This window comes from Symphalangus syndactylus, chromosome 1 (genome assembly GCF_028878055.3).
Source record: "Symphalangus syndactylus isolate Jambi chromosome 1, NHGRI_mSymSyn1-v2.1_pri, whole genome shotgun sequence".
NCBI classification, from domain to species: Eukaryota; Metazoa; Chordata; class Mammalia; order Primates; family Hylobatidae; genus Symphalangus; species Symphalangus syndactylus.
In genome coordinates this window covers 97,617,196-97,638,333 of record NC_072423.2, presented here as the reverse complement: position 1 = coordinate 97,638,333, position 21,138 = coordinate 97,617,196, and the positions used below count along the sequence as shown (strand labels likewise).

The 21,138-nt window shown below is 58.8% G+C and overlaps 1 protein-coding gene across 12 annotated transcripts in view; it reads right to left on the bottom strand.

The window, feature by feature from the left end:
• The window catches only part of TPCN2 (two pore segment channel 2), an 85,945-nt gene that overhangs the window by 54,574 nt on the left and 10,233 nt on the right, over window positions 1-21,138 (bottom strand). For 6 of the 12 annotated variants that reach the window (XR_008656490.2, XR_008656489.2, XR_010122096.1 and 3 more), the window contains exons 6-18: window positions 17,375-17,481; window positions 16,376-16,448; window positions 12,711-12,813; window positions 11,039-11,104; window positions 10,623-10,687; window positions 10,022-10,122; window positions 9,334-9,415; window positions 9,041-9,127; window positions 4,271-4,390; window positions 4,079-4,138; window positions 3,852-3,980; window positions 2,995-3,044; window positions 1,392-1,491 (exon numbers count right to left, since the gene is read on the bottom strand). Coding sequence is in view for 7 of the 12 variants with exons in the window: in XM_055271057.2 (XP_055127032.2) it covers window positions 1,392-1,491; window positions 2,995-3,044; window positions 3,852-3,980; window positions 4,079-4,138; window positions 4,271-4,390; window positions 9,041-9,127; window positions 9,334-9,415; window positions 10,022-10,122; window positions 10,623-10,687; window positions 11,039-11,104; window positions 12,711-12,813; window positions 16,376-16,448; window positions 17,375-17,481 (1,143 nt within the window). In the remaining 5 variants the exon portion in view is untranslated. Of the gene's footprint in view, window positions 1-1,391; window positions 1,492-2,994; window positions 3,045-3,808; window positions 3,981-4,078; window positions 4,139-4,270; window positions 4,391-9,040; window positions 9,128-9,333; window positions 9,416-10,021; window positions 10,123-10,622; window positions 10,688-11,038; window positions 11,105-12,710; window positions 12,814-16,375; window positions 16,449-17,374; window positions 17,482-21,138 lie in introns of all 12 variants that reach the window. The other 6 variants (XR_010122098.1, XM_055271099.2, XR_010122097.1 and 3 more) reach the window with 4 other exon arrangements.

Below are 21,138 nucleotides of genomic sequence, written 5' to 3'. Positions count from 1 at the left end.
TTCACATCAGCCCCATCAACCCACCTGAGGAATCCAAATTAGACAACACAGCCGAACGCCACAGTGGAGACCAGTCAGCATGTACGTGTGCACACGTGCGTGTCATCGTGAGCACGTATATACTCACTTGAGAGGTCCTGGGAAACTGCGACTTCAAGCAAAATGCCATGATTCCAGGGCCTGCTGTGCATCATTTCCCTTAAAGTCACAGTTTCTGAGAACCTGTGGATGGCACTGCGGCCTTACTGTGGATGTGTGCACACACGATCATGCACCTTACGCGGGCACGAGTTCACATGGATATCTGCATGCAATGTGTGCACACACGATCATGCGTCTTACGCGGGCACGAGTTCACATGGATATCTGCATGCGATGTGTGCACACACGATCATGCGTCTTACATGGGCACAAGTTCACATGGATATTTGCATGTGATTATCTGTGCATACGGTGATGCGGGGGTGCGTATTAATGTACGTGTGTATGTGCATGATGATATGTATTGTATGCAAACATGATCATATATGTGTGACTGTATGATCGTGTGTGCCTGTGACTGTGTGTGTATATGCATGTGCATGGTCACATGTGTGGTTGTGTAAGATCACATGTGCATGGCTGTATTGTATATATGATTGTGCCTGTATGGTTGTAATTATGTGTGAACACGTGTGCACATGTGTGTGTATGAAGGTCCCAGCACAGCAGCCCCCTAGGAAGGCTCAGGACCCCTGAGCTGCCTTCAAGTGGGACGTACTGCCAGGTGGGACAGGTGCACAGCTCAGAGGAAGGATGAACGGGGACAGAGGAGGGACCTGGACACTCAGAACATGGGTCTTAGGACATGGTGCCAGGAGCAGCAAGGCCCAGACCCCCAACCTCTGCCTGCCTGCCCCTTCAAGGTGCCCACTGCTCCTAACAGGTGCATTAAGAGAAACCAGCGCTCAGAGATGGTCATGAGCCACCTGTGCCTGCATTAGGGGATCTTGGAAACGAGCTCCCTGGCCAGAGGTACCACTGCCCCTCATTACTAGCACCCTGGGAGCCATGGCAAAGGCCTTTCTGGGAACCTCAGAGACCTGGGGGAGCACTGGTGTCCAGGGCTCCAGCCCCAAGGAGCTCCTGCCACTGGCCAAAGCATTGCACCCGCCACGCCCTTGCCGGCCTTGCTCTCCCCACCCAGAAATGCAGGGCTGGGCTCTCCCGCTTCTAATGACCCTACCCCAGCATCACAAGAACACGGCAGAGAGCTGAGGGTGCAGCCAGGGAGCCCAGGGTGACGGGCACAGTCCTCAGGCCCTTCCTGCCCCAGGTTCACCCACCCTGGAGCAACGCAGCAGCGTGAACCAGGAGGGCGGGGCGAGTGTGGGGGTGGGGCCGGCACACACCTTCATGTTGGGGATGATGCGCAGGAAGCGGAACACGATGAGCATGTTCAGCATGCGGGTCATGTCCCACAGCGACAGCAGGCCCAGCATCTCCGGCCTCCTGGGAAGAGACACGGGAGGCGGGTTGGGAGGGGCCCAGGAGCCCCACAGGGAGGAGACGAGGAGACGCGTGGGCTCCTGGACGGAGGCACAGGGAGGGCAACAGGGCATGACGGGAGTGCACCCCACAGCCACCACCGAGCAGAAAAGCCTCTGCTGGGCAGCGAGAGGACGGGGCCTGGGCCACTCACTGCTCCGCTTCCACCTGCAGCCCCGGAGAGACCCCCATCCCCCCAACACCTTCCCAGCCAGCCCTCCTTCTACACAGACCCTCCGTCCACACGGGAGGGCATAGAGGTTCCAGACACTGCGACTTGCTCCAGCTCAGGCCCCAGCAGAACTGGGTGAGCCCATGTCTCCTGCCCCGGTCTCCTGCCCCAGCCCCAACCCCTGGTTCCTGCCCCCGTCGCCCACCTCTTGTCCCATGACCCTGACCCTGACCCCGACCCCGTCCCTGACCCACACCCCGCGTGGCATCCCTCATGGTCTTTCCATGCTTTCATTTTCTGTTGAAACTCAAACCCATTCTCATCCAGAGTGTCAGCCGCCCAAAGTAATGACTCAGAACAAAGTGCAGCTGGCATGCTCGGTGCACACGAAAGACGAGGCAATGCCAGCCCCATGGCGCAGCATGGTGGCACTGCCTGTCTTCCTGAGGTAAGTCCTGGGGGACTTCCTAGGGAGGTGACGGAATAGCAAGGCTCTTGCTGTTCACCGTCCCCACCCCCACCAAGCGATTCCCAGCTGCTCCCTAGGCAGTGGGGTAGATGACAGAGCACACAGAGACCCAAGGAGCCCAGACTAACCACAGGGCCGAGGCTGGCATGCTGGGCCCTGGGCCCCACCCTTCCTGTCTCATCACGGGCACACCGGAGCCATGCTCTCAGGGCAAAGCAGACTGGCTGATGGCCCTGCAGTGCCACGAGGCTCCAGGGTCCCTGCCCAGGTTGTCTCTTCGTGACCAGAACCCCGGGCAGTGGGGAATCAGCACACAGCCTCAGAGTTCAGTGAACCCCGGGCCCCTGGCTCCACTATTTTAAGGGGACTAAAGTGACGTCCAGAGTGGGAGGCGATGATTCAAGGTCACACTGCGAGGCAGGGGCTCTCCCAAGGACCTTCCCGCCAGCAGAGGGGCCCAGCCAAATCCCAGTGGTCACAGGTCCCCTCAGACCTGAGCCAGGGGCATCTCTGCTGCCAGCCCCCAGCATGTGTGCTGGGAGGCGGAGCCCACTGCCGTGCTGGAGGGCATCTCCGAGGGGGAACAACGGCTTCCCTCCACAGCCTGCGAGGTGCCAGCTTCTGGAGAGAGGACCCCCAGAGCGACGGCAGGGCCCTGCCCCGACACAGCCTCTGCTGTGGGATCGGCCCACCCATTCCACCATCACCGGGTCTGCCCTAGAGTCAGAGCAGACCCGGCCCCCTGGACACCACTGAGACCCTCCCAGGGGCGCTAGGTGGTGGTGCTGTTTGCTGTAGCCGCCCTCGGTTCTGCCCAGTCACATACCAGCCTGGGTGTGGCAATCGGTACACAGCCAGAGTTGAGATCTCCAAAACCTTTAATTACAAAAGAAAAGAAGGCATCGCTACAGCAACACTAATCTGGGCGGCCCTTAAAGGAATTATAAAGCTCATCTCTAACACATTCTCCCCAAAAGGGGCTTTTGGGGAGAAATCAGAGCTTGGTCCTGGACCCCATGGGTTGGTTCCAGATGACAGGACTTCTTTCAGCTGGAATGACACCCTGGTCTCAGGAATCGGGGGACTGCACAGATTGGGGTGGCAGAGGTGGCAAGAGAAGATACTGAGTTAAGGACAGACCACAGGGCCCTTCTCAAATTTCTCTTCACCCGTGTGCTGAGGGGCCTGCTGGCTACAGCAAACATCACTCTGATGTGGCTGCTTGTGACACACACACCGAGTGTGACATGCCCTCACTCCCACAGGGTCTGGGGAAAAGAAGTGTAAGCGTTTCCTGAGAACACCCTGGTGCCTGAGAGCCCCTGGCCCCTCGCTCCACCCATGCTGAGGTCACACCATCTATCAGTGACATTAGAGGCTGTGCCCTGGGCTGGAGTCGCTGGCCAGGGCTACGGGTCCTTCAGGGCTTCCCCTGGGGTCGGGAGTGGCAGCCTGCCCCCCATGACACTTGGATGCAGTAGAAACCCAGCCTCCTAAAGCCCCCACCAGCTGCCCACTGAGCAACTCGGCCAGCAGGGAAGCCAGCCCTCACCACTGACAGCAGGAGCCCACCTTCCCACAGCCTCTGGTCCTCAGGGGAGGCCTGAGATGGGCCAGCACAGAGCCCAGGTGGCGCTCACCCACCCGCCCAGGAGAGGCCGGCCTCAGACGCGCCGACTTTACCAGCAGGACAATGGTGAGGAGCCCGTCAAACACGTTGCTGCAGTAGGACAGGTACCCTCGCAGGCCCAGGGCAAAGACCTTGAGCAGCATCTCCAACAGGTAGTACACGATGAAGACGCAGTTGAGAATCTGAAAGGGGCAGAAGAGGCACCCAGCATTGGACCCCAGGGCTGCCAGCCCTGCCCAGCCTCACCCTGGCCCTGACAAGTGGGCAGCTCAGAACCTACCCCCAGGACGAAGTCATCACGCTCAGCAGGCAGCACATCTGCATCCAGCACCAGGAACACCTGCAAAGCCAGAGCAGAGGGCTTGCCGGCTGGCCCAGCACAGCGCTGGGTGAGGCAGGAGGGGCAGGCTCCCTTGCAAGGTGGGTGGGAACAGGCACTTCCATGCCAGCTCTGGGGCAAATCCACACTCACGCAAATGGACACGAGGTTTGCCAAGGCGATGAGGTTCCCCAGGTAGTCAAAGTAGTAGTGGCCAAAGAGGAACTGGGCGCTCTGCAGAAACGGAGACTGGTACTCGGGCCTCAGCGGGTGCTGGGCAAGGAACACACACACTCAGAAGCACAGGCCAGCAGCTGTGGCTGTTACAGCCCAAAAATGCTCAAGCCCTCTTATTCTGGGATTTGATTTTTTCCTACTCCATCTCCCGTCCTATCTATCCAGCCACAGGAAATAATCCCAGACACAGACATCGCTTTATACACAAAGGTGTTCATCTCAGTGGTCTTTGTAACACCCAAAGAGAAATAGAAGCAACCCTTACGTCCACTGAGGCTGTAAGTAAAACATGTTGTGATATTAGAGTCACCTTAAACGTATGCAAAGTGTCACCCTGATATAAAAAAAAAAAAAAAAAGCTGTGTGAAAAAACACATGTAAGTGATATGCTCATAGCTACAGAAACTTAGCATAGAACTGACTCCTGTACTGTGGGCCGGCAGCAGCAGAAGGCAATGAGGGGCAGGCGGGCAGATGCTGCCACTGTCAGGACCCTCGTGAGACCCGGCACTTCCCACGTTCAGCAGCCTCCTTGAGACACGCCCGTGTGTGCACGAGGTCAACAAGGGGAACAGCCTAAACGTTTCTCAGCAAAGGGACCTGCATCCGCTGTCCCACACAGGAGCCACTGACCACTGGTGGCTATTTCATGAAAATTTCAATGCAACGAAATTCAACACTCAGTTCTTTGGTGGCAACAGCCACGTGTCAAGTACTCCACAGCCACATGCGAAATGTGGCTACAGCTCATCCCCCCAAAAAGCCCATATGAAAATGGAGAGGGCGAGAAGACATGGCTGCGTGAACAGGCAGGCTGAGGAGTGAAAATCGCAATGCTTCATGTATACGTCAAAGAAGAACAAAGCAACTGTCTCCCCAGGTAACTACGAATGCCTGAAATTACACGGGGAAAAGTCTGGAAGGAAAACACCAAAATACCCAGTTGAATAGAGTGGCTATTCTCCAGTGAGACCCAAACTGGCAGTGCCAATGATCAGCGAACTTCCTCTCGGCTCCCGATATCCTCCTCGATACGCACTCTGCCACAACGGGCAGAGTCCCTTTCAGCGTCTCATCCACAGTGAGCGGAAGTGAGCGGAGGGACTGGAGGGACACGGCAGGAGGGCACGTGGAGGGACACGGCAGGAGGGCAGGTGGAGGGACATGGCAAGAGGGCAGGTGGAGGGACACGGCAGGAGGGCAGAGGGACACGGCAGGAGGGCAGGTGGACACGGCAGGAGGGCAGGTGTAGGGAAATGGCAGGAGGGCAGGTGGAGGGACACGGCAGGAGGGCAAGCCTCCCCTGAGGTTTCCGGATGCTACGGCGTGGATCGGGGCATGGTGTCAAGCACATCTGGACACGCTCTGTCCGAGACACACAGTCCCCAGGCGACCTACAGCCACAGCCTGACCTCCTGAAAATTTCCCAGCTTCCCACAGTCCTCAATGTGGAAACCCGTGCCCAAAGGCCACCTGCTCGCACTGGCATCCAATTCCCTCGGCAGGACCACGCCACTGCCTGCTCACAGCCTGGGCCTGCTGCACCCGGGAGGGTCGCCTCCTGCTTACCCAGTGACCACAGACCAACCACAGCCCAGGGAAGCCAGTGAACATCTCTGCATTCCCGTGGGCGAAACCACACCTGCTCTCAAGAGGTCCAAACCCCGGCTTCAGAGGGTCCCCTTCCAGGTCCATCCTTCCTCATGCACTCCCCTCAGCCCGAGGACACCACACAGTTTCCTTATATCTTACAGTTACACTTTTATCGTAATTGCCACTTCCGTATACGACACTTTCTGTTTAACCCAGACTGACACCTTGGCCAAGAGAGATTTTAGCATTATCTATTGTGTCTAAATTGTTACAAGGAGAAGGTGTTCATGTTAGCTGTGTAACTGAGAAATAACTGATATGACTAAAGTGGTTGTCTCTGGGTAGAAAGCCAGTGAGGTGGATTTTCCCACTTCCCTCTGTTGTCTATAATGAATGACCATTACATTTTTAACCCCAAAAGCTTCTCACATGAAGAGGAGACTTCTTTCAGCAGCAGGCAGGGCACCTTCTCTGAAGCTCACCAGCAAGCACCAACCGACTCCCTGGCCACGGCCAGGCTGACGCCCAGGCACTGACCCCACACGGGAGGGCTCTCGAAAAGGCTGGAGCTCCCATGACATCAGCCTGCCGAGAAAGCACCTCTTTGTGCTTCCAAAACCACAGGCTGCCCCAAATCTGAGCAATCCCAGAAGCACCTGCCTCCCAAGCTAAAGCTCAGCCAGCCCTTCACATCAGCGGGCTCTGTGTCCGCAGACTGAACCAACTGCAGATCAAAACACACTCGGGAAAAAGCGTCTGTACAGAGCATGTACAGGTTTTCTTACCCTTATTCCCCAAACTCCCACCCATTCCTAGGTGCTAGGTATTCTAAGTACTCTAGAAATGATTTAAAGTATATGGAAGGATGTGTGTAGGTTACATGTAAACACTACATCATCTTAAGTAAGAGACTTAAACATCCATGGATTTTGTATCCACATGGAGTCCTAGAACCAATCCCTACAGTACTGAGGGGCGACAGCCTCCCCTCTGCAGTCAGCATTATTGAGGAAAGAAGGTGTCAGAAAACCAGATTAAGGATGTCGCAGCTCCCAGAACCTGTGGAACCTAAACTCCCATCTCAAAGCCCAGCGCTCGGTGCCCTGGGAAGAGCATCACCGGGACCTCCAGGAAGACGGCCAGGCAGGGAATCAGGCCAGGCCTGCATGTTGGGCCTTCCCCACTCCTGTGTGCACAGGAGCCGCTCTACTGGGTCATGGCCAAAGCAATCCATCCACCCTTCCTTCACATCATCACGGGAGGAAGCAATCCATCCGCCCTTCCCCCACATCATCATGGCAGGAGGAACTTCTTTCCAGGTCTCATCAAATCCTGACACTGGAAAAGGGACTGGACAACCAGGACTCAACCGCGCCCTAGGGAACAGCGACAACTGCCCAGGGAGAGCCCAGATGGCCCAGAGCACACCAGGAGCAAAGCATGAGGAACGAAAACCACCTTTCCAGAACCTTTAGGATGACTGGCTTCTCCTGGCCTGTGTCTGCCTGCCCCTGGAAGGGGCCGGATCACAGCAAACCTAGCCTACAACAGCCACTAAGAGCTGCTTCCTGAGCCCCAAACACCTCTGGCCCTAGGACAAGCGCCTTTATCTAGAACGGTGCTTCTTAATTTTCTGTCATCTGAGGACCATCTGCACAGTTTCTGCGAAATCTGCACCTGGTAAAATTTATTTCATATCTTCAAGTCCACCTTAAGTTGATACCACATTGCCCAGCCTTGTCCCAAACAGAGATTTGATGGCGTGAATATTCAAAGTGCCACCTGTTGCTCCTCACAACACTCATCGCCCATATGCCCCAAGGGGTTGGGGGTGCCACACCGAGGAATGCAGCCCTAAAGAGGATGCCCAAAGCGACGATGGGGACGAGTGCATGGCACTCAAGCTCAGGCTGGGGCAGGTCCTATCTCCAGAGGTCTGGAAGGACCTTAGGAAAACATGTTTTTTAGAGAACCACCTCTGACAGGGGCCTGCAGCCACAGAGGCCGACAAGGAATCCTGAAGCAGGTGACAGTTGCTGTGGGCTGAATTTTGTCTCCCTCAAAATTTGTATCTTTAACCTCTAACCCCCAGTAGCTCAGAATATGACTATATTTGGAGACAGGGCCTTTTAAAAGGTAATTTAGTTAAAACAAGGCCATTAGAATGGGCCCTAATCCAATCTGAATAGGGTCCTTATAAGAAGAGGAGATGACACACAGAGGGATGACCACGTGAGGATACAGGGAGAAGGCGATGTCTACAGCCACGGAGAGAGGCCTCAAGTGAGGACACAGGGAGAGGGTGGCATCTACAGGCCATGGAGAGAGGCCTCAGGTGAGGACACAGGGAAAGAACAGCGCTTATAAGCCACTGAGAGGGGCCTCAGGAGGAACCAGCCCTGTGACACCTTGGCCTCGGGCTGATGGCCAGGACTGTGAGATGACAAATGTCTGCTGCTTCAGCCCTGCCCCTGCCCCAGTCTGTGGTGCCGTCCCAGGAGCCTGAGCAAACGAGAAAAGTGACACAGAACTGGCAGGCGTCTGCCACCCCACCTCTCTGCCCCATCCCTGTTTCAGGGTCTGGCTCAGTCCTCTGAGGCTGAGCAGCAGGAATGGCAGCCCCCGCGCTGTCCCCACACTGCCTGTGAGCACCTGGGCTGTTTCCCGCTGTCTCCACCCACCTGGCCCAGGCCTTCTGGACACAGAGCTTAGTCGGATGCTGAGGCCCACCTGGGAACTTTGTAAACCAGTGTCAAGGGTGAAAGACAAGGGCCTTGGAGAGGACTAGTGTGCGGACCTCCTGAGGAAGGATAGACAGGAAAAGGAGAGTCTGTCTTGGGAAACCGAGAAGACCATTTGGAAGACTCCTTTGTGTCGGGCTGGGCTCAGGCTAGTTTCTGGTGAATTTCATAAAAATCTCCCCAATCTCCAAGAGCCAAAGAGATCTCCATTCCCAGTTCCCATCCTAGGAGCCAGGATCCCTGGCAGGTGAATCCCAGCACTGATCATTAGAAGAGTTCCCCAGGTGATCAAGGGCAGTGGAAACTGGAAGGCCCCCCACTATCCGCCCAGGGCGGCTGTGGCCCCAGTTACCTCTTTAACCACACTTCTGTCAAGCTCGTCGAAGAGCTTCTGAAACTCCTCAGCTGAGAGCAGAACACTGCCGTAGGAACGCACCTTCTGCAGAGGAAGGAGCACAGGTCAGCAGGGGCGCAAGGGAAGGTGAGCGCCCTCGGAGGTGAGCGCCCCCAGCCCCAACCCCACCCCGACAGACTATGAACGCAGCAGGTGACCTAAAGCCACACCCCCAGTCCTGAAAAGGGGCTGCTGGCCCAAGTGACCTCCCTGGAGGAGCCCAGAGGAGGCTGGGAGCAGGGGGCAGGTACCTCCATCATGGCCTGTTTGTGGGAGCTGTCCAGCTGGACCTTCTGAAGCACCCGCAGCAAGTTCTGGGGCTTCACCCCAACTCTGCAGGGAAAAACCCACAGCCCGGTGAGCACAGACAGCTCAGCTCCCTCTGAATCCCGGCTTGGGTCCTCCTGCCCTTGGCATCTGGCTTGAGCTTTGCCATGAAGCCACTTTGCAGCCTGAGCCACACCAAGAGCCCCTGTAAGGAGCGTCCTGCCACTGCCATCCCCCCGAGGAGGGGCAAACTAACTTCACCACTATGAGCAGTCAGGACCAGAACTTTCCACTGCAATGTCCCTCAAGCTCTCTGCCCTCATTTCCAAGCAGGACGGTGATGTGGACACCTGGCCCACGCACCTCTGGCTCTGCTGCCTAAGTCAGCACAGAAGGGTGGAAGAGCACAAAGGGGGACAAGAAGGCTGGGCCACTCGGCCCTTCACCAGCCCAGGGTCCCCGGGGGGCACGAAGACAAAGGCGTGGACTCAGGGCAAGGATGCCGGGAACCACAGAGCGCCAGGGGGGACATGGTGGTTTCTATGAGTCGGGTGCCAGCCAGCAGGGACGAGGCACAGGCCGAGCACGAGAAGCCCCTCATGAACACCTGGCCCCTGCCCAGCAGCCACGGCGCCACCCTCAGGGGGAAGAAGGTCCACACCCAGCACTCACGCAGGAGGGAAGGCTCCTCCCTCCCCCACCATGGAGGACAGGACTTCAAAGGCAGCCCGGGTTCCCAGTCGCCTCCGAAACAGCGAGGTCTGGAGAGATTTCTGCAAAGAGGAAGGCTCTGAACGCAGGATCAGCCCTCCCCCGGCTCAGAACCCCCAACCCGTCCCTCCCCTGGGGAACAGGCAGAGGGGGAGTCTGGGCAGCCTTGGAGGGGGCCCAGTTCCCCACAGCCTGGGGGCAGCCCCTCACCCCCCGGGAATGAGAGGATTGGTCAAACTCTCGGGACAGGCCGCACAGGAAGGTGTCTGACGGGCGTGCTGCGCAATACACTGGGCCACGTTTCTTCTCTGTGTGTTGGGGGGGCCCCCGGCTCCCCCTCAAGAGGGTTTAGGGTCCGCTGTCCTGGGAGTTGCCATCTCTGGCAGTGGCTAGAGCAACAGCACATGTGTATCCCCGGCTGATCCACAGGAGGTGGCAACCCTGCCTTCCTGTCCCACCAGGTGCCTGGCCGGCAAGGGTCACCCAGCTGCTCAGCTCAAGCCACACCCTGCTTGGCCTCCCGGCAGCTCCAGGCACAGCCAGCATGGGAGAGCTTGCTCACCATCAGGTAGCCCCGGAACTGACTGTAGATGATGGCTGTCAGCAGGTTCATCAGAAACAGGCTTCCTTCAAGAAGAGACAGCCACGGTCAGGGGCGCCACCAGCACAGCAACAAAACCAACGCAAGGGTGGCCGGCAAAGGAGCGCACAGCACCCAGGGCATCCCCTATCAAATGGAAACGTGGCCTGGCCAGCACAGTCATGGGCAGGAGGACGACGAGGTCAACGGCGGTGACAGAACAGAAAGCGTGGGGTGGGGGATCCCTGGGGTGAAGCTGTTGGCGGGGGATCCCTGGGGTGATCTCTGGAGTGAAAAACACGGATGTGAAGTTTCCGGTCGTGGAGGCAGCAGGGTGTATCGGTCCCTGAGCTCTCGGGATCCTGTCACAGAATGCTGGCCACGCTACCTGCACTCACCTATCACAGTGAAGACTATGAAGAAGATGGCATAGGCCCGGTTCTTGGAATACGCAGGAATCATCACTGAAAGAAAAAAGAAATAACAGAAACTGACAGCCTCAGTACCTGATCCCACTCCCATCCTGACCCTACACTATTTGCTTTTGCAATAGAAAGGAGGTCTCCATTGCTGAGCTTATTGGCTCACGCCTGTAATCCCAGCACTTTGGGAGGCTGAGGTGGGTGGATCACTTGAGGTCAGGAATTAAGAGACCAGCCGGGCCAAGATAGTGAAACTCCGTCTCTACTAAAAATACAAAAATTAGCCAGGCGTGGTGGCTCATGCCTGTAATCCCAGCTACTCGAGAGGCTGAGGCAAGAGAATCGCTTGAACCCAGGAGGTGGAGGTTGCAGTGAGCCGAGATTGCACCACTGCACTCCAGTCTGGGTGACAGAGCGTGGCACCGTCTCAAACAAAAAAAAAAAAAAAAAAAAAAAGAAAGAAAAAAAAGAGAGGAGGTCTCCTGGGAGGGCTGAGAGGCATTCCTGTCCAAATTCGATCTCTTGCCTCTGCTCACACACCCTCCAGGATGGGGAACTCCCTACCTATGGAGGATGTCCATCTGCGCACAGAGCTGAAAGCCTCCCTGCAGCCCTCCCCACAGACAGTCCTGCTGCCCCTGAGGTCACTTGCTAGGACTCACTTGACAGTCCTGCTCCCCCTGAGGTCACTTCCTAGGACTCAGACAGTCCTGCTCCCCCTGAGGTCACTTGCTAGGACTCAGACAGTCCTGCTCCCACTGCGGTCACTTGCTAGGACTCAGACAGTCCTGCTCCCACTGCGGTTACTTGCTAGGACTCAGACAGTCCTGCTCCCACTGCGGTTACTTGCTAGGACTCAGACAGTCCTGCTCCCACTGCGGTTACTTGCTAGGACTCAGACAGTCCTGCTCCCCCTGAGGTCACTTGCTAGGACTCAGACAGTCCTGCTCCCACTGCAGTTACTTGCTAGGACTCAGAGGACACAAGAGGCAGCACTCAGGGTCTGCAAGATGAAAGGCACCAGCCAGGGTGGCTGGGCCACAGCCAAGCCCAGGACCATGGACTCCATCCTGGCCACACCTGCACCTAAGCAGCAGAGGCCCCATCAGCATCACATAGGGTGAGCATCATGGCCAATAAGACCCTTGGCCCTCACGTGCTGCTGCCCAGTGGCTCCCACAGCTGAACCTCGGCAGCAACAGGAGAGTGGGTGTGTGCAGCTCCAGCAGGACGGCACCGGGAGACCCCTCTGACCACTGATCTCCAGTAGGAGGACACCAGGGGACCCCTCTGACCACTGCCATCATCGCCCTGTGAAGAACACCAGCCACTTTCAGCTTCTCAGAGGAGTGAGAAGGAGGAAGAGGAGACGAAAAGAAAAAGGGAGGAGGGAGTGAGAAAGCAAAGGCATGAGACAGAAAAGGAAAGAAGGAAAAGAGAAGGGACAAGAGAGAGGGAGAAGAAAACCAGGACAAAAAAGAAGAAAAAGGAAAAGAAGGGGAGGAAGGAAAATGTCACCCTTTCTTCTCCACTCATCGATAAAAAGGCCTCAGACACTCCCGCTGGGTTCTAAGGCTCAGCGGCCCAAACCGGCACCCCCATGCTGGGCTCACCAACCCCCAGGGTCCCTCCCTGGCCCTGCACGCACCATCGGGGTTGTTGGCCGTGGTCAGCAGCACCAGGAGGGAAGTCAGAGACTCAGCCAGGTTCTGGAAGTAGGTCAGCCTCTCCCTGTCCTGCCCATCATCCTGCTGAGAGCAGAAGCGACAGCTCCAGGGCACCACTGGGTCCCCACCCCACAGGCTGGGCTCCAGGCCCCGGACCCAACCGGCTGGAACCATCCACCTGCTGCCCAGCCTGCATCTCCCTGTGGCCTCCCAGCAGGCTGAGCTCATGGCCAGACAGGACCAAACTCAGGATCTCTGGGTGCAAGAATGGGCACCCAGGGAGACTGCTCACCTGCATGGACACGGCGCCTGGAAGCAGGCCGGCTCAGAACCACAACAAAAAGCCCTCAGCCAGCCTAGTGACCTCCCTCAGGCCACCTCGCCTGCTCGCAGCTGACTCTGCCATGCACTGTGCGAGCAGTGAGGCTACAGGGAAGAGGCAGGAGGGGCAAGAGGAGCAGAGGGGCCCAGGCTGCCAGGGTGGGATAGGTTGGACCCTTCGTGAAGCCTGCTCTAGAGGCTGTGTGTCAGGGCCCATGGCCGCCCTCGGCCACCCACAGGACCCAGTGGCACTGTGCTCGTGGCTGTGGTGAATCACAGCCATTGGCAAGGGGACATCCACACCAGAGTCCCTATCCTCTCTCCCTCCTGAGAGGGGTCCCAGCCACAAAACACAGCTGGCACGTGCAGCATTTCCACTCGGAAAGCAACTCCGCTTGAGACTCCGGGCCCAGGGCTCTCACTGAGGCCAGGCTCGTGGGCACCCTCTGCCTACCAAGCCTCCAGACCCCCCAGCTGGCAGATGGGTGGTTCCCACAAACCAGACTCGTTGTATGAACTGTGGGGGCAGGTGGCACAGCGGGACTTGGCACACAAAGCATACAAAGCAACCTCTTCTCTTAGGGATTGTTTCAAAGCCATGATCCCAGCTGCTGGCCAAGGGGCGACCCTGCAAGCAGGCCCTGGCATGAAGGCGTCTGTGACGGCCACTCTCTCTCGCACAGGCCACCGTTCCTGCCTCAGAGCCACATCAATAGCACCGAGGCCTCCAAGGCCTCACCTATAAAATGGCACCGTCCCCTTGTCTGCCCAGTCAGGGGCTCCCAAGGACACGTGAGCTAATTGGTGAAGACTCCACAATCTGCTAGGGGGAGGGGGCACAGGGGCCACTGAGAGGAAGTTAGAAGGCAAGGAGCGCTGTCAGGCACAGAGCCACGGGTAGGGACAGGCTCCCCTGCTGGGGAGAGCGAGGCGGGCCCCTCCTGGGCCTCAGCCCAAGCCAGAGTGGAGGAGCAGAGCGAGGCCTTCCGAGGCCTGGAGGGCAGGCTGGCCTCCAGTGGTCACCGGGGATGGCAGGACCCGAGCGCCCTCACCCAGTCAAACCACCACGTTCCCAAACGGAAACCAACCCACCGAGCGCCCACCGAGTGCCAGGCTTCGAGCCAGCTGAGGCTCACTACCTAACAGATGCTGAGGTCCACAGAGCTGACAGAACTCCCCAAGGCAGGTAGCCCTGCCCCGGCCCATCTCCCACCCCACACTGTGTGCCTCCCAGCAGGCCTCACGCTCCTTCTCTACAATTCAACTCCTCCTCTACAATTCAACTCCAGACCCTGGGCGTGACCTCCCATACCTCCTGCCCAGCCCAAGCCACAGCTCTGCAGGGACACAGAGGAGCCCTGGGCTCCCACCCAACCTGCCACAACCAGCGGCGATGGACCCAAGCCAGCCCACAGCCCTGACCTGAGAACATCTGTAAAGTGGGGAAGCACCATCACGGCTGCTAGAGACCGCACACCCCAACACCAACCCTGGTTCTTGGAAATCAATTCAGGTCGGAGCTTCACAACCAGCGAAGCCAGCAGAGGACAAGCAGGCTGGCTCTGGACCACGCTTACCAAGGTAGCTAAAGCAAGGCGGCCGCTGCACCCAGCCGGCAGGAGCCGGGGATGCCAGCCAGGCCATCCAGAAGCACAGCCTGGCTACCGCCCCAGGCCAGGCTGGCAGGGCACGATGGCCGGGGAAGGAAGGCAGGACGGGCTGGCCACCATCCCACGCTCCTCTCAAGTCCTGCCTCAGACAGGGATCCAGACTCCTGCCAAGACCACGACAAGTACTCTGACCCCTCGCACAAGGCACACCTTGCTCCCCCAGGTCCCCTTCGAAGGGCAGACACCCACACCTGGAGGAGGAGCCAACCCTTCCAGGTGCCTCGGGATGGGACACTCGGCCTTCCTGGGGCGGAGGACCACACCTTGGCCTCAAGGCCGAGGCTGTTGCCACTTCCAACACCCACACTGATACCATCCACCTGGCACGGGCTCTGGCAAACAGCACCACTGCAGCGGTCACTGGAGGGTCACGCAGAGGAGGGCCTGAGATTCTGTCAGCTGGTTCCATCTCCACAGCCCAGCTGCCCCCACCACCCACAGACAGGCACACAAACACACATATACACACAGAGACATGCGTGCACATGCACATGCACACAGGCATACAGACACCACACACACAGAGACATACAGACACCATGTACGCACACAGACACCACACCACACACACATAAGACACCACACACACAGACACCACACACGCAGACAGACATACAGACACCATGCACACAGACACTACACATGCACACATACAGACAACAAACACGCACACAGACATAGACACCATACACCCACGCATACAAACAAACATGCACACAGACATACAGACTCCACACACACACATGGGCTCATTGACCACTTCCGCCCTGGGTGTGAACACAGGCTTCAGCCTTCCCTTTCTGGACAACACACACCAAACCCCAACACGGCCACAAACAGGAACAGCAGCGCAGACTGAGCACTGTCCACTCCCACGACAAAGCCGCAGAGACGCAGTGTGGCCCCAGCCCCGAGGAGGATGGTGCCCTAGGCCAGGACAGAAGGACAAACACACAGCACTGGAGCCGGGTGGGGGACAGGAAGACGCCTCCACAAAGCAACGAGCTGCTGGGCCCTGGGGCAGCCACAGAAGAGGATATGGTGGGAGAGAAACTAGTGGCAGGAGAGGGCGTGGGAAGTGAGGGCCCTCCCAATAGGCCAGCGCAGCCTTGGGGGCTGCAGTCAGAGAGGGTGCAGGGCAAGCCTCCTTGTCAGGAAGGATGAACAGGGCTGGAGGAGAAACCAGAGGAACCACCCTCAGTGAACAGCCTGGCGGGGAGGGGCGGGGAGGGGCGGAGAGAGGTGGGGAGGGGCAGAGAGGGGTGGGGAAGGGTGGAGTGGGGAGGGGTGTGGAGGGGTGGGGAGGGGTGGGGAGCGGTGGGGGATAGGGAGGGAGGGAGGGAAGTGGGAAGGAGGATAGGGGAGCTGAGTCAGGATGGGAGGGAGCAGAGGAGGGTGGGAGAGGGGCAGCCAGGACAGAGGACAAGTGGCCCTGAGCACAGGAGACCCCAGGACAGACAGGTGCCTGGGCAGTGGGGTGGTGGAGCACTGTGGCCACCTGAAGGCAGACCCCTGGACCCCAGATGGACCACTGCTAACTACTGGACAGAGTCTGCACATGGGTTAAGGCAGGGCAGCAGACACCAGCCCAGCACCCTCTGTTAGTCACAGCACAGGGCAGCCCCATTCCCAGACCCTGACCACGGGCGCCCTACCTTCCCACCGGCGAACAGCAGCATCCCAAACATGGTGAAGAGGCACAGGTGGATGGCCAGCAGCAGCCCAACGCTGTGGGGAGAGCGAGGCACTCAGCCCGGGCCAGGCGGGCGCGCCGGCAGGCAAAGCCCAGGGACACCTGACCTGCCTGCAGGGCTTGGTGACAGGAGCGCCCAGGAGTCTGCAGCAGCTGGGGTGGATCCAGGCAGCAGCTGGGTCCCCCTCTCCCCGAGGGCCTTGCCTCATGGTCAGCACATGGGGCCCAGAGGAAAGGCCTGGTCCTGCCCTGGCAGGGTCCCTTCTTTGACAGTGACAAATGAAACCCTGGGGGCCCACTGAGACAGCATCCAAGGACCCAGGGCTCTCAGAGGGGAGGCCACTTCCATCCACCTGAGCTGGATGGTGAGGGGTCAGCACGTGAGCCACTAGGGACTCGGGCAACACTGCCACTGGCAAGAGCAGAGGGTGGCAGGGGATCGGGACCAGGGGTGAGCCAAGGCTGGATGGAGGCTGGGCCTGGGGCGCAGGGAGAGAGCCCCACACTTCTAGTGGCAACAAGAGCCACGAGGGCTTCCAAGCAGGGGTGCCGTCAGGAGCAGCTCAGCTTTATTAAGTCTAGGCTGGCAGCGTGCAGACACCATGAGTGGAAGGGGATGGCAGAGGGCAGAGGCAGGACGCAGCCACAACGGGGACAGAGGGGACAAGAGGAGACCCATCGGAGGGAGTGCCCATGGGACTCAGCAGCCTTTGAGCTGGGGCCGGAGTGTCTGCAGCCCCAGCCCCAGCTCAAAGGCTGCTGGGAGGCCTCTGGGGAACTGCTGGAACCACGGAGACCCCAAACGCTCCCCCAGCAGCCTCCCCACACCGTCACCAGTCAGCCAGGAATGCGTAGCACACAGTCCAAGATGAGACTCCGGTGGGCCCCACCCGCAACCCCATGGCCTGGGGCAGAGAGAGCCCCTTCCCAACCCTGCGAGCCCGGGGCACCAAGAGCCCACCTGGCCATTTCCGGCAGCGACCAGCGGATGCATTTCAAGGTCTTCTTCATCATAGAGGAGTTCTGCAGCAGGAAGAAGGGGCGGAGGAGCCGGCGGATCCGCAGGGGCTGGAAGAGACCCAGGAAACTGAGGACCACGTCGAGTGCTTAGTTCTACCCCTCACCAACCATCCCAGGTAGGCACACGGTTCAGAGACCCCAGTGCCCTGGGGGCCACTCCAGGGTCACTGAGCTCCGAGTGGAGGGCCTGGCTCCAGAGCTGGCCCTGAGACCTGTTCCAGGCCACATGCTCTGCAGTCCTTCCCTGTCGCAGGCCTCCCCCCTACCCATCTCCCAACTCCTGGACGCTGCACACACAGGTTCCTCAATCCTAACACCTGTCCCCATCCCTGTCCAAGGCCATCCTCCCCTCTGCCCACCCAGGACACAGCTGGAAGGGTGGCGGCCCCTTGCCTCCCTTGGGACCCTCCTGCCTTGCCCAGCACACCTGGCCTCAAAGGGTACCATCCCCGCCTCCTCACCCCTCAACCCACCTCCCCTCATGCCCCCGTCTCCAAGCCTTCCCCTCCCAGACACAGACCCTGCCCCCAGGAGCCCCACCTCCACACTCGCACAGCGCCCTCCAGCCTCACTGCTCCCACACTCAACCCTCACACGGTGTGAATGTGCGTCCCCTCCAAATCTCATGTTGAATCTGACTCCCCGTGTTGGAGGTGGCATCTAGCGGGAGGGGTTTGGGTGGTGGGGTGGATCCCTCGTGAACGGCCTGGTGCCCTCCCTGCAGTAATGACTTCAGGGGAGGGGTTCACGAGAGATCTCGTTGTTAAGAGGGGTCTGGGGGCCTCGCTTGCCATGTGACACACCTGCTCCCCATCTCCTTCTGCCATGAGTGGATGCTTCCTGAGGCCTCATCAGAAACAGATGCCAGCACCATGCTTCCCATGAGGCCTACAGAGCCGTGAGCCAAATAAACCCCTTCTCTATTAATACCCGGCCTCAGGTCTTGCTTTATGGCCATGGAAAACAGACTCACACTCCCACACACACTCACAGGTATCCCCATCTTCCCTGCCTTCCTTCTATGAGGACAGAAGGGCCCACCCATGGCCACCACCCACAGTCCTGTCAACCCACCCCAGCCTTCTCAGGATTGCCTCAATCACCACCTTCTGCCCCAACCATCACACATCAGTGTTCTCACAGCTTCCATCATGCCACGTTTCCCTGCCCTCCCCTCTATTCACTCCCCTGCTCCTGTCCCAGCCCATCCTCCCCTCCTGGCCACTGGGACCCACCTGGGGGTCCTCATGAGCACCTTCCCATCCTGCCTGGCGCCCTCAGCACCAGACACAGCTACCTTGGTGCTCCTGGCTGCCCTGTGGGCCCCCACACTGCCTGATCCGCCTGTGCTGGGCACCCTGCCCCCACCTCCTCTCTCTGCCTCACACCTGGATTCAGTCCCTTGAGTATCACGTTTACACTTTGGCGCCTGTCAATCTCAAACCCATACTCTCCACTGCAGTCTCGCATCCTCATCAGTATCTTGTTTTAGAAACGCAGAGCTGTCAGCTCCTTGCACAAAACCAAAACTCTCTGACAGCTGCCCATGGCTCTGCCCATGGCCTCCGGGGTCCACGGAGCAGGCCCAGCCAGTCAGTCTAGCCCCTTCCCAGACCTCACAGGCCATGGCCCTCAAGCCGCCAGTGTCTGCCCAGCCAGCCGGCTCAGCCCCCCGCAATCTGCAGAACACCGCCTCTGCCAGGGCTGACGGGCTCCTCTCCGGCACGGCACCCACTACACTTGGGAATCACACTCTGCGTCTGGCACTTCTGTGCACTGGCAATCTCTCTCTCACTCCAGAAGGGGATCTCAGAGGACAAGAGACCTGCCTATTCTGTTCACCAAGGTCCAGCCAGCAGCAGCACGACAGGCCCTACGGAATGTCTGCAAGTGACTGATCCCCAGCGCTCACTCCAAGTGAATCATCGTCCTCAAAAGGGACCCCAGGGCCTGGCGCAGGACTGAGAAGGCCAAGGGAACTGTGGTGAACACAGAACTGCTCACGGCTCTGGCCCCTGCCCTGTGCGCCCAGCTCACCCGGAACCCACTCATTGCCCACTGGTTGGAAACTCTGGTCTTAGGGCCTGATAACAAAGGCTTCTTTCAGCCCCTCTACAGGCCATAGAGGCGCTGAAGGTGCTGCTGCTGGGTCCCCTCCCCTGCCCAGGAACTTGCACTCTCACCTGTAGTCAGACACAGACCACAGCACAGCTTCCCCAGACACAGGAGCCCAACCTGAGGGCCTTCCCTTAAGAGCTCGGGCCGTGAGGCCTCTATGAGGATGGGAAGGTACATCCAGGTGACCAGCCTCCAAGGACAACCAACCACAACGCTAATCAAGCCCCTGGGACCCTCAGACCCAAGGCCTTGAGGAAAAACCACACCCAAATAATCCTGGCAAAGACAAGAGTGAATGAGCAAAACCCAACAGTGACCGGCAGCCCAGGTATTATCCAACCCACCCGGCCACAAGGCTCGGGGGCACCCAGTCCTCCCTGCAAGCCACCCAATGCCTGTGGGAGTTCTTTATGACTGGACAGCTGGCCACAGAGGAAAACCTCAGGCCTGTTTGCAGACGTGCTGAGTGATGGCCGGCCCAGCCAGAGACACACACGCGTGCATTTCAGCCACCATCAAGAAAGCGCCGCACGGACGCTGCGGAAGGGAAAGCTCTGCAGTGGGCAGGGTTGGGCGGTCCCCTGTGTGGACTGAGAAAGGGGACATTCCCAGGTGGAGGCCAGAGCCATGGAAAGAGAAGGGTGGAAGACTGGGGACGAGGTCTGGGAGGAAGTATGTGGACCAGCTGCTCTGAACAAGCTGTTCTGCAGGGCACGTGGCATAAGGAGCTGGTGGCCCACGTGAACGCCCACCACGGGCATCACGGAGAGGAGGCTCTCTGGCCAGGACCAGGCATCCTGTGGATGCAGCTAGGCCTCTTCCCTCAGCCACCCTGCTCCTAACTCCCTGCACCACACACAAAGCGGCCACCACAACAGACACGGAGGCTATGCCTGGTGCCAACAGCACAACCACTCAGCCAGAGGCGGGGCCGGGCACCGGCCTGAGACAGCCCCCTGGCAACAGAGGGGCCTTTGCCCATAACTGTCACTCATCTGTCCTCCCGGGACAGACAGGCATGCAGGTTATGAATCTGCCTGCCCTGCCCCCAACGCCTCTCCCAGCACCATCCTAGGACTTGGGGAATGAACTAAGTGGGGCACTGTGTCCCACTCACAGCCCTGCAAATGCTGCTTCAGGTGAAAGAGCTGGGGCAGCGCTGGGGCAGCCCCGGCGCAGCCCCACAGTAGCTGGCTGTGGGAAGGGTCCCAGAGCCTTAGGAAGACTCAGCAACGCTGTGAGCTTAGGGTCACGGGGCACAGCACAGGCTCTGAACCAGAGGCCACTCGGTGGGGCTGTCTCTCCCCCAGCCAGGACCCACTGGGACCCAGGCAAGGGCACTGGGAGTGAACACAGTGAAGAGGCACAGGTGGATGGCCAGCTTTCCACTTCCCACCTCCCCCATTCTGGGTCCCCGGTCTGGAAACATCCACTCCCAAGGTGGGGATGCTTCCACCAGGACACACACTGGACCATAGCTTGTTCATGGAAAGAGGGCTGCTGTGCCAGCAGCGTGAGCGGGCAGGCTGGCTGCTGCCACTGAGAACAGCAGGGAGGGCTGGGTGGGGGTCCTCTGGGCCACCTCTT